This window comes from Haliotis asinina, chromosome 8 (assembly GCF_037392515.1).
Source record: "Haliotis asinina isolate JCU_RB_2024 chromosome 8, JCU_Hal_asi_v2, whole genome shotgun sequence".
Lineage (NCBI taxonomy): Eukaryota > Metazoa > Mollusca > Gastropoda > Lepetellida > Haliotidae > Haliotis > Haliotis asinina.
In genome coordinates, this window is record NC_090287.1 from 41779323 (window position 1) to 41792980 (window position 13658).

General features: G+C 40.1%; 1 protein-coding gene across 1 annotated transcript in view; it reads right to left on the reverse strand.

Moving 5' to 3' along the window:
- Positions 1 to 5370: 5370 nt before the first annotated feature.
- LOC137293883 (mediator of DNA damage checkpoint protein 1-like) overlaps positions 5371 to 13658 on the reverse strand; it is a 35332-nt gene continuing 27044 nt past the window's right edge. The window contains exons 12-17 of the mRNA XM_067824666.1: positions 12217 to 12419; positions 11521 to 11674; positions 11290 to 11397; positions 9035 to 9141; positions 8711 to 8819; positions 5371 to 8320 (exon numbers count right to left, since the gene is read on the reverse strand). Coding sequence (XP_067680767.1) covers positions 7997 to 8320; positions 8711 to 8819; positions 9035 to 9141; positions 11290 to 11397; positions 11521 to 11674; positions 12217 to 12419 — 1005 coding nt within the window. The 3' untranslated portion in view covers positions 5371 to 7996. The remainder of the gene's footprint in view (positions 8321 to 8710; positions 8820 to 9034; positions 9142 to 11289; positions 11398 to 11520; positions 11675 to 12216; positions 12420 to 13658) is intronic.

Below are 13658 nucleotides of genomic sequence, written 5' to 3' on the forward strand. Positions count from 1 at the left end.
TTATGGACGTTTAGTCTTTATTTACACGAATTATACAACAAAGACCACGAACAGAGTACATGATGAAAACACTGAAGCAAAACAAAGTGGGTAAAGACAGTCTTTATGAGCTTTATGGGACAGTCACATATTCTTGTGTTTCTCATCTAAATGTAACAGTTCCTTCCCCTATACTTTTCTTTCACACACACCTACGAACACTAACATGCACGTGACATACACTAACATACACGCGATAAACACCCATAGCACTGGTCGAGGCAGCATTCCATTTACACGTATACATGAAACCCATAGTCTAACCCAAATCAAAATTACCGGGCAGTTCCACAAACAACGATCCATACGTGGATCCAGAGGGGGTTGGGATGCTGGGGTGCACACCCATCTTTTGTCCTGAAAGTTTATGAAATAACCACTGAAAACGGGAGAACATGAAGTGTGCGCTACCTCTTTCTCAAGGTGCACCCATCCCCATCCACACCCCCATCCACACCCCTATCACCCACCCACACCCATCCACACCCCTCCCTCCCCTTAATACACCATGAAGACGTGACTAGGGTTGGATTTAAACACCACGATTACAATCACAAGGCGTGTAAAGTTCTACCACTGGTGACACGGGTAGTTTCCCCAGTACTCCAGGGAAGGGTCGTTAGCTTTGTACATGTAAAACATCGTCTGACATCGGCAGCACCAACAATAGCGAGGCCGATAACTGCTCCGTAACTTCTGTTCCTCGGTTAGAACAGCTATGCCATTTTCGAAAACCCGGAAGTCTTTGAAGAGTTCCGGTTCCGGTGTCATACCCTCGGGCTGTTCCTCCTCCTCTTCCACCTGTAGCGGTTCCACGTCCTTGTCACAGAACGACATCTCCGCCAGCTTGCTGATCATCCATTTTGTGTCATCGTCACACACAGAGCGCTTCTTCGACCTAGCGGCATCTGTTCGTTTGAGCGACATCGGCGACGGTACAACGTCGATCGGAGGGAGCGTAACGCATGGCGTTCTCCCAGACGAGGACAGTGGGGCTCGTCCTTTCGTACCTTACGAAAAAGATGCATCAAAATATACTCCGTTTCAAGTGGTTGAAGAAAAACTAAAACAAAACAAAACAAAAGATATCGTTAATATGTATATACAGATACAGTATATTGGTCAGAAAGTAAGACATATTTGTTCACAAGTGAAGGAGACGAATCACTGCATGTCGATGAGTTACAGGGCGGAGCAGTAGCCTAGTGGTTATAGCATTCGCTCCATTCGCCGAAGACCCGGTTCGATTCCCCACACAGGTACAGTGTGTGAAGTCCATTACTGGTGTCAGCCGCCGCGATATTGACTGAATATTGCTAAAAGCGGCGTAAAACTAAACACACTGATTCATTTTTGTGTTATATCACAATACTATACAATATCGGTAAATCTCAAGAACAGGTTGAGAACAGGATCCAGGTTGTTGTTTACAACCACACTCACCAATATTCCAGCTACATGGCCGTGGTCTGTAAGTAATCGACCAGACAGTAATCTAGACCAGACATTCCAGTGATCAACAGCGTGATCATCGATCTACGCAATTGGGATACGATGACATGTGTCAACCAAGTCAGCGAGTCTGGCCACCTGGACTTACATTTCAACACCAGGTGTCTTTTTTCAACACTGAATATTTACCCGGCTGCTATTGTAAAATAATCCGGGTAACGTATTGAAAAGATACCCTGGTTGAGTAATTGCACGTATGCATCTGCATGCTGTGATATGTACAACCTGTGCTATTGAGCAACATTAGGATGTGCTTATTATGCACTTAAGCTATACTAATTAAAGGCTTGTTATGAAACATAAATGTACCTTCCGTTCTCATTTTCATGGTGTTGGAGTCGTAGCTCTTCTTCCTGACGGGCGGACATGGTGGCTGCGGTGACATGGAGGTTGTAAGTTATAGACAGATCTAGTTTGGTAACTGACCGACAGTCTCTCTTCCACATCCATATTGTAGCATGTACCTTCTGACCTCGCACTACGAAATGCTTGAACTTCATAAAATATCTACATACACGATGGATGTAAGGTGACATTTCAATGACAAACTGACGTAAAATTACCCACTGACTTTCATTTAGAGTGAGGTATTTAAAATATGCACGTTCATTCACAGGGAGCTAAGCTGTAGGAGTGCGTGAGTTTAGTTTTACGCCGCTTTCAGCAATATTCTAGCAATATCACGACGGGGGACACCGGAAATGGGCTTCACACATTACACCCATGTGGGGAAAAGAACCCGGGTCTTCTGCGTGACGAGCGATCGCTTTAACCACTAGGCTACCCCACCTGTGTCGGTTTTAGTTATTAGGAATAGTCGATCTGATCGTAGAGGAGTGAGGGTGATTATGAAGATATATCAGATACAGAGAAAGGTAATTATATGGATTGATGTTGACTGCCATGTGCCTGTGTAAACACCGATCGAGTCTATAGGTTTGCATTTCTTCGTTTAGCTCCCTGGGATCAACTGAGCATAGCAGTCTAAGTAAACTTAGCCTCAGTACTTTTCGTTACACTCCACTACTCAGTGGTGGAGCGTAATGAATAACACTGAGACTAAGTTTACTTAAACTACTGTGCATAGGAAATTCTGCATGGATAATGTAGAGCTTTATTATGACATCTGTAATCGAAACGTCTCTTGTCAAGATTTGACAAATACTTTACAGGAAGTACAATTACGTGAATCATTACCACACACTCATGCAGCCAGCGGAATGTACAGACCCTCGTGTGTCGTTGCGAGGATTAACGATCAAAACTATTTGTTTAGATGACCCCCGACTCGAAATGCTTCACAGAATTGATAACTCATCATGATGCATTGTACTGTGAAGCATTTAGGATAGGATCATCTCATTTTGTTTTAAATCTTTAATCCTCACAAAGACACGTGGGTCAGTGATGAAAAGCCCAAGTGTATCAGCTTTCTAAAACAATTAGTCTTCCTTTCTTTAAAACATTACAATATAAGCTGAAAGAATTGGAAGTCTGCTTGTATTTACCGAATCCACAAGGGGCACAATAATGCTTGGCTCAGAAAGTTATGATACCGGGTGTTCGCCACCACTCATACAGTGGCCATAAGCCCCGTGTGTGTTGTCCAGTGCTGCATAGCAACACTCCAACGCGCATATAAAAGAACCTCACTAAGCAATATTCCAGTTACATATTGGCGGTTGTGAATGATCAGTTGACACCATGACCATCGTTGTGTGCATGTTGGGTACGGTGACATCTACCAAGAAAGCAAGACAGACTGATCCAATTAATCACCCGCTTGGTTGCTGAAGATCAGTTCACACTCTGACCTTCACTGGTCCAGACATCGAAAGGTATCATACGTTTACCTGAGATGCGTGCGCCATGAGTGGATGTATTCCTCGTCTTCTGTAATAAGCCAACTCTACAAAAGAATCATCATGTACATGTTTGCGTTACACCATACGACATAAGCCAAAACACTCTGCTACTATATACAGTTCAAGCCATGAACAACCGACACGCGGCACGGCACCCAATAAGCACTTGTGTCTGTACATTATTGCAAGTTATTTCGGAATACGGAGAATAAATTCCGTGGTAAATCACTATTAGGGGCTTCAATACCTAACTGCTACGAATGAAAAGAACTGCTGTCTCAGACTTAGGGTTGACTGGTACAAGATAAAAAATGGCGATTTCGAAGAGCTAAAACGTCCCAGTGGGATTTATGTGTGTGCGTGCTTGCGTGCGTGCGTGCGTGTCTGTGTGTGTGACTCCTGACGTACACAAATAAATAGGCAGTTAAACTTACGTGCCGCTTTCAGTGTGTGTCGAATTACAGCTCTGTTGTTTTAAACTCTGTACAAAGTCCCACGTGGAATGCATGGCAACTGTTTTCCACACACTCCGCAGTTTCCATAGTGACAGTGAGAAAGTGTTAATTAATCTGGGGGTTAAACTCTTTAATAGAACAGCGCAACTTCCGCGTTCAATGACCTTAACACAATAATGTATCATTATTGAGTGCACGCTCATTTGAATGTACTTCTGAAACCCTACACAATCCTAACAGTGCTATATATTCAAATGTAGAAATGTGCCTGTATTCTCTCACTAGGAGGGGTCAATATATATCAGTACCACGTATTAAAACAAAGAAGTGTATTGACGACAAACGATCTATGTGAAGACGTTTATGTAGTAGTTATACAACCAAAATACTTAATTTTGTTTCTTTTTATTTATTTTATTTATATTTTATTTACGTACTGTATATACCCCAGGAATACCACCAACTCGGGTCGAGGTCCGTGAATCTTCGTTGATCATTACTTCTGACAGTTTTACTGCATTTGCTCATATTGTTGTGATTTGATTGATTGCATTCACTGTTTGTGCAATGGACTGGTGATACAGGGCTGGAAGCATGGCATGAACTAATGGTGGTCTGATTAACTGAAATAATCGAACACAAACAATTTGGGAACACTTATTTGCATGATAGTTTTAACAAGGTTGTACTACCAGCTCCTTCCAAGTCAGGAGTGAATTTATCTAAAAGACTCTGGGAACTTTAGTTTACAAAGATACAAGTCGTCCTTCAAGGATGTAAAATTTGAAAATGCATTTTGTGCAATTTTGCAATACACTCGAACTATGTGGCTATTTTTTTTTTTTTTTTTTTGTTCATTAACAAACATAACCAGGAAAAGTTTATAAATAATGCTAACCAATTATCTTTGATGACTGATTGGATGTAGTGAACCAATGATCAATTATGAGATTTTGACCAATTCCCAACATTAGTATAAACATGCAGGTAACTGGTCCAGGTCAGCTTGCACTGGTCCCATGGTTGATCCAACAAACTATTCCTGCCTTCCAAGTCTTGAAAGCTGACTTGTATGAATCACATGGAAGAGTCTGCAGGGTCTGATGTTGCCCTTAGACATACACTGCCAGGGCAGAGGGCATTACAAATGGTCTTCACATACCTGTGTCATGAAGCTGAACACAGGGCTTCAGTGTCACCGCTGACAGAGGTAAGTATCAGACTACAACCCTCAACCAGGTCCACACTGCTTGAGGTAGGCATGCTGGCTGCAATAATTGTGTGAGTGAGTTTTACACCGCTTTTAGTAATTTTCCAGCAATATCACGGTGGGGGACACAATAAATGGACTCCCACATTATACCCATGTGGCCAAGTGAACCTTGGTCTTCAGCATGAAGAATGTGAACCCAGAAATAGTGAGTACAGGACTCCTGCAGGAAGTTTTGTGGTATATATATGCCTCCAGAAGAATTCACATAAACAGACACACAAGCAGGTATCGTAAACATGATTTATTGCATAATGGGCAATATCCAGTTTGATCTTTGATACAAAGTTCACAGGTGTCACAGAGCACTAGATGAATAGTGTACACTAGCCATCTTTATAAAGGCTATATACAAGTGCTGATGAAATATACAATGAAGATTATTACTAATTAAGTATTATGAACAAATAAGTCAATTAATGAAACCAGTGAAACCTTTCTCTTGCAGACACAGTCAAGGTTTCATGTGTGGTATAACTTGCCTTCTCAATATTCTACGTTGACATTACAATCAACATGCCATATCATATTATCCAAGTTGGAAGGTAGAAATATAGTCAGAACAATAGTAATATAGTAGAGCTGTGTATCTAGAAAGAAACAGCACCATGTACATCAGTACACATTCCCAAGAAACACATACGTTCACAAGTCACTCACACTGTCACCGATGTGGGTAAATCCACCATTCATCCATAGCCCACTAAGACTACATTACTTATATTGTCTCTTTCCTTCTTCAAACAATATCCATGAAAGACTATAAGTAATACTTCTTTCGGCATTGAAAATAGTTGCTACTAATGTCAAAAAAAAAAAAAAAGAAGAAAAAAAAGAACCACACAATATTATCAGTATCACACAAACTTGTACCACAATTTATGCCAAAACAAGAAGACTGTTTCCGGTTTACAATCCCTCATTTTCAGCTCACATTTATTTTCTCTCATTTTTCTCCAACTGAATCACCATCATTCTCATTAAATCAGTATTTCAAGATACTGGAGTAAATTCCATCCACTTCACTAACACTGTACAAGTCATTACAAGAAAACATGAACTACCTATATTTTGATAAACTGACAATGGTTATGTGTATTCCTCCCTTACTGAATACGTTTCACCATGGGTTGTTCCAAACGGTTAAAGCATGATAACATAACATCCACGGGGTTGTGCATGACTCTTCTTATTGCCTTACAGAGTTGTGCAGATGGGGGCAGCAGTGCTACTGTTGAAAGCAGGTGGCATGGTAGACAGACAGCATATTCTACCACAAGAAGCTAACATGGGTAGATGCTTTAAAAGTTAGCTTCAATTACTACAATTGCTACCTCAGGGATAAACAAACCCTTACTTGCCCCACCCCTTAGATGATGTCAGCAACACTTCAACTCAACAGTAGACAGTTCCATCCTAGGAGTACAGGTTTGTAATTTGCAATGAATATACATCTGTACTAACTTTGTGTTAGCCATAGAGAAAACTGGGATAAGTCCTTAAAAATATTTCTTCATCATATTTATTGTTATAATGTTATCTATGTGTAGAGCACATTTTGAAAGTTATTGCACATATTAGAAATGTTTATTAACAAAAATCCTTTACAAATTAATCAAAACATTGTGTCACCTTCTTTATTTCATGACATATTTGTATATACATAATCATGCACTGTTTCTCTGACTGACTAGGATTTATCAACTATATATAAATTCAAGGGTAGTAAAGTGTATGGAAACAATCATGTACACATTGTGTTCCAGTTAATTCAAATGATCAAAGATTGGTCAAAGTGAAGAAGTGACCTAGTAATCAATCAAACTTTTTCATAATCAAACACAAATGACTTTGGAACTTGTGTTTTAGTGTTTGAAGCACTTCATGTTGGAACATATCTCTGAAGTTGCCAGGGCCTGAAAACATGTTTACTTATTAGAAAACTCACTTCACTTGCTGAGAAGGCATGACTGAACATTTCTTAAAGACACCGGGAACTGTATGTTAAGAACCTCATGGTATAACAGTCAATACTTTAAAGTTCCATCATTTTACACTGGATGTGAAAGTCATAGTTTATGAATAAAACAAGTAATAAGAAAAACATAATTTTCTTCTTTATACTTCTCTCATTGGCAATGAACCAATCATCAATTGTGTGATTTCAACCAATTCCAAACACTAGTACATATGCATCAAGTCATGGTCTTTGCCAACTAGTTTCTAAGCAAATGGCCTGTCCATAGTCTCTATGCTGTTTCACTGTGTGTTGGGTTAAAAACATAAGGAAAAATCCCTTATCATCATAAGTTGTATGTCAATTTCAAGCAATTCAAGCTGTGGTCGTAGCATGAATCTTCCCTCCTCTGCTGTCAAAGACAGAGGAGAGAGGATTGAATCAAGGGCCACAGCTGAGAGGGGCTTGTCACCACACCAATCACCAATATTTCAAGCAATAATGTTGTAATAATTATAAAAGGTGAGCCTTCTTGTTAAGGTTGCTGCTGTACAAATCATGCAATCCCCTATGTCAAGAGTCTGTCTCATATTTCCACTTCTTCAACAAAACACATATAACCACATTCTTTATAAAATGTTCCCAAATAATTTCAAATAAAAGAACAAACTTAGTGTTTCACTGTAATAAAATTACCAAAATGTTAAAAATCCTGCCAATACAACATGTGGATGGTCTTATTTGACCATCAGCAGAAACAAGAACAGAGAATACATCTTTGCCAGGAACAAGCTTCCACTCACACTCAAGTCATCACCCTTCAGATATGTACAATTCTAGAGGTCTGTAAAGGAATTTGTTCTAATGGATGAGAAAGTTTCACTATGACAGTCTTTCACTATGAGTCATTAGCCCAGCCATTAACCTTCACCTGAGACTTGATCTTCTTGACCTTGATGTCTGTATGTGCCAGACAGTCTGCCAGGCTTTCTGTCAGCTGAATCAGGCTGAGTCGGTTGACTGGGACAGTGGGGGCTTCTGGCTGTTTCTGGAGTTCCACATAGTTTGGGGGATAGAAGGGAATCCACATGGCCTGTCGGTCATGGTCAGACATGGGATCCGGGGCACACATGTCAGAGTTGACAATCACCCCCCACTCCAACAGCTGAAGTTTTTGGAGTTTCGACACCAGTGTGAGCGTGTTGGAATTGACAGCTGCCATCTGAAGCAACAATAACATCTTGGATATCAGAAAACCTTGGACAATTACATGATGTTACAACACAATCAAGTCATGCAGCTGAAATCCTTTCTCATACTCAACTGTTCAAATGTCACCTTAGTTTAACTCACCAGTATATCAAGACAGAAACAATGAAGTAAATAAATCATTTCTTGTGAATGTTTCTAGTTGTATTTACCGTTTGGCAAACTAGTATACTGGAACTAGGATATAAACATCGTAACCCATAGGGACAATTGAATTCAGGCCTGTGGTATAAAAAGCAAAAGCGTCAAGCTCTAGTCTACAGAGTCATCGTGGTATGAGTAGCTATGGGTGTAGATATTTAGTTCAAAAGGTAATGGTAAGTTTAGTGAGGACCTGACTTACATCTGGTGCCTCCGGCCAGACAACCAGGGACCGGAGTTTGGTGAGCTGCTCCAGTGAGATGTACAGCGTGTCTGCCAGACTGAAGTGGATCAGTTGAAGCTCCTCCAGGCTGACAATTAAATACACACTGTATAATAATCAACATACATAGTGACAGCCCTGTGTCAGGCTAAGGGTTCTCCACTGTAAAGTAAGCATGATTGGTGTGGCTTATATCTGTATTACAGTGGTTACTGCATGTTCATCTTGTAGCAAAATGAAACAGGACACAGTCATTTGTAACTGAACTGGAGATTGAACATGGCTAATAGTAAGTCAACTTACTTCTCCAAGGAAGACAGAGCATCACCGAGCCCAATGTCTGGGATCTCCCCACCATACTCCAGACGGAGGTGAGTCAGGTTGGTCAGCGAGCCCAGCACAAAGTATGTCTGTGAAAACAATCAACTCTATCACAAGGGGTCTCTCTCACTGACATACTTCTTCCTGCATTCTGTGATACTGTGAATCAAGACCTGTTACAAATGCATGGAAATGCCAATCTCCCTTGTGTACACTAATATACAGATGCATCTTAATTACTGGAATACTGGAGTTTAATTGGGTCAAGTCAATGCCAAATAACCATGTAATTAAAAGCTAAACATTGCTCACCAATGGAGTGTAAGGTTCCAATAGGTTCACAGCACTTGTAGTGAATAGATAAAACTGTACATTGCATTTGAAAGACTTGTTAACTTATGCATAATGCTACCATGATTAAAGAAAATACTGGATTTGGACTGGTTGTTCAGAAAAGCCAGGCGGCATCAATTCTGGATTGATGTTCATCTCATTTTAGTCCGTTTCACCGCGCATTAACAATTCTTATTATGAGAAGTACCTCCATTCGACCATAATGATGGTGGATCATAATAACAACAACTTCATGGACTTTAAATCTTCCACATATGCAATACGAAATTTTTGGATAAAAATGCATCTGACTTTACAGATCTTCATTACGTATGTATGTACAACACTGCCGCACTACTTCAGATTGACCACCAACATCACTGATATCAACACAAGAAACGTGATGGAAATGCTGATAAAACATGTAGTAAAAAGATACACTTACATGATTTTTCTTCCACAATTATCTGGGAATTTCACAATCATATTATCCTCTATTATAAAAATATTCAATTACAATACATAGCCCCTAACATAAACAATATCTAACTTATAAATCAGAATGCCATACCAAAATACACCCTATCTACACAAAATTCTGCAGCGAAATGTTAGTAAACATTTACCTACCAGGAAAATGGTATATTTGTTTAAGTCTAGAATGGGAAATTTGCAAGATAATGGTCTGATGAAACACCAAATTTATGCTACTCATACTCCATCATGTCCCATTATGCATCATTCACAATAATATATTAAAACATTGAACCACCTGAGTTCTGCTCTGCCATTATCCCCACAAGGCAGTCACTGTTACGTTCAAACACTTTGAAAAAAGCTTGGCCTCAATCCACCCCAAATGATGAAAACAAAGTTTCACGGAATCTCAAGTTAGTCGCATGTACACACATTTTGCCAAAGCAGCACTGTCACTCCTTCATTGCATGCCAGAGTGGAGGCAAGTATGAGCAGAAAATGCATATATGTACCCCAAGGGCGATCTCTATGAAAAAGAACAACAGTTTTTTATGAATTACATGTCGTAGGTCCATCAGAAAAGGATTGATTCTGGAGGGTTCTGATTCGACAGCTAGTCAAGTATTTACCACTTTCACGTCAAATCTCAAACTTTTTCGCAAAATGTAAACACTGGCTCGTCCACCATTTCAAACTGCTGCGTAACTCAACTTCCAAGAAAATAAGTAGGTGAAACGATTCCATTGTTGTGTGACCAGAAGGGGGTACGGCAAACAAAACAATAGGCTGGTTTCAGTCATGTAAGGTTGGGATTATAAAAACAAGCTTTTAGGTATTACATTATTGTATTGAATAAACAGTAGTTTGTTTCCTTCAGACAGAATACTTTTTATGTTGAAATGTTTAAAAAATATGAACAGCACAACCACTCCCTTCACAGCCGGATTACACAGTGTCATCCACAGAGCAAGGAAGCTTCAATATTAAATGGGTCATGGTAGAAAAGCCTTGAGTGTTTGAAAATCAGACATGTTGTACTGAATTGATATACAGCATGTCTCTGATTTTCAAACACACTAGGTTTAGTTCCTAAATGATTCTACTTTGTACTGTATCATTGTCCTCTAAGTCAATAGCCGTTTGCTGTTTCTAAAGCATAAAATGGCATAATCTCATACATATCATGACATATCTTAAAGTAAGAGAACTCCCGAGAAGCCACTTGCAGTATCATCTCTACTTCAGTACACTTTCCACCATGTCAACATTGAGTCCCTATTGACCACATATTCTACATGCCCAAACAGTATGCCGACTTGAACTGTGACCTCTGATGATCTCTGATGCTACATGTGCCCCACAGATACACCCTACTTCATAAGCCCTCTGATAACCACACGTAAAAGATGACTCATCTGTGCACTCACCTCCGATGACCATGTGTTACAGTTGCCAACCTCCAGGAACTTGAGCTGCTTCATGTCACGGAGGAAGTGGAATTCATTATCCGGGATGGACTTCAGTGTAGTAAGGGACTGCACACAAAGCAGGAACAAGTTAACCATAAGTAACACATAGAGATTTTGCCTACCTATTTCAGCAGTAACTAGAAACTGTGTTCAACATTAGACACAACATGCTTGAATTGACTGCCTCACCAGAGTTTCCAGGTTCTTGAGAGCTGCCAGTTCTGCCAGTCCCCCATTGAATGAGAAAGCAGGCAGAGTGAGGCCCCTAGTACCTCGGAGTCGCAGTTCACGCAAGTGCTTCAGACACACAAACTTGCCCAAGTCAATCTTACAGGGTATGTTCCTGATAGAAGGCAAGACAGAATATTTGAGGAGAAATAACTACAACATATTGAATCAATGGAGACATGATGGCATAAATATCCCATGTTAATCTGCAGCAGTATGGCCTTAAATTAGAAGAAGAGTCACAGGCTTTCGTGATAACGAGAAATACTAGTAGACCTGGAGCTATTTTCATGAAGCAACCTTTACTATGGCTAACCTTAACTCCTATTCTTTAACACTGCACTGAGGTTACCTCAGTGACTTACAATCACCTTTGAGCATTGTGATAGGAGGCCCTGCACTGACCAGGTAATCTGAACTCAAATAAGTACTTTCCTCACAGACTTAATTGGGCTGTCCATTTGTGTTTGTCTACAGGCTCAACCAGTTCTCAACATTTGTTAACCTGCTTTACACTGCATGAAGATGATATGTGACTTCCCACCATGCAGACACTTTGGACACAGGGTAATATACATTTATGTTCTTTATTGTTTCATGAGCAACGTCCAAAAGGACTCAACTTGAGTTCATGCATCATCTACTGACTAAAGTTACCTATTCTGATCTCCATTGACTTCTGAGATGTACTCTGACTTGAAGACCTCAAGGTTGCCAAGTTTCTCACAGACCTGGTGGAGCACTGAGGCTGGCACATGGCCAAACTCAATCTCCCGCAGACCAACCAGGTGGTGGAGGTTGGCAATCATTAAGTGCCATGTCCGGTTCCTGTCATGTTTGTGGAACATCCCTTGTAGACACTGGAACAGACAACTAGGTCAACATCATGTCCAACAAGAAGATATAGGATATTTATACAGTATCCATGCAACTAGTGCTTGCTCAAGGTGCTGGTATTTGTTTCCCTTGATCATTGGATGTCATTGGACACAGTAACAATAGTTTGTCCTAGTTTACTGCATGTTGCTGTACCCGCAACTAGGTGTATGCACATATTTATGTGGTCAGCATCTGGTCATATACCAACGGATTTGTGGGTTCTTTTAAGTAAACAAGGTTGTCTACTGTACACTAGGGGTTGTGACAACACAGAAAGAGTCTGCACGATCAGAGTTTTCACACCCAGTCACAAGGCGATCCTGACACCTCAACCTCGTTGGATCACTGGCCTGGTGCTTTAACCAGCTAGTCCACCACATCCCACAACACCAACTAAGTTTCAAACCTTCATTTTACAAAACGTGAGCATGTTTACAATTTTCAAGTGAAATGAAGTCATCTAGGTTTTGCATATCATCACTCAGCACTATGTCAATATCAAACCTATGAACTGAGTTCACACTCTAGCACACTTATATAGATGTCACTGTTGTTTGTTATGTAGTGCTGTGCAATATGCAACAGCTTCTTACAAATAACTAACAAGAAGATAAAGTCATCGATACCCCGCACAATGTCAAAATGCTCTTCATGACTGTCAGCTAGATATGACCAGGTCAAATGTTACAACGTTCTCCACATAGATTAAACAAAAAAGATACATGTATGAACTATTCATATACTAGCATCCTGAGTGCTTCCATGAATTGATGTACCTCAGCAATGTTGATACTGGAATTAGAGTACTGTTCATTTAGGCCATTAGTTTCCTGAATGCCCACAAAGTGGAATTAGAGTACTGAAAGGATATTAAGTTCTGTTCTGGAAAGGAGCACTAAAGTACTGTCAGAAAAAAGGAAGATACAGGGTTTTTTGCACATTTATCTCTACAGTTTATGAAGTTGATATGCGAAGTTAATAAGTGTGAAATATATATAACTAAGTTCGTCATAACTACTGTTCCACTGGTAGGGAGAAAGGAAACATAATAAAAGGATTTTACTGATGAGAGATAATGAGATAGTCCAAAGTCCAAAGCGACTTATTCGGAACAGACCATGGTCCAAAATCCATGCACTATCACGTAATATCCTGAGGACATTCCAGTGAAGAGAACGCCACATTTCCGATGCTTTGTGACAGACATGAAGAGATCTGAA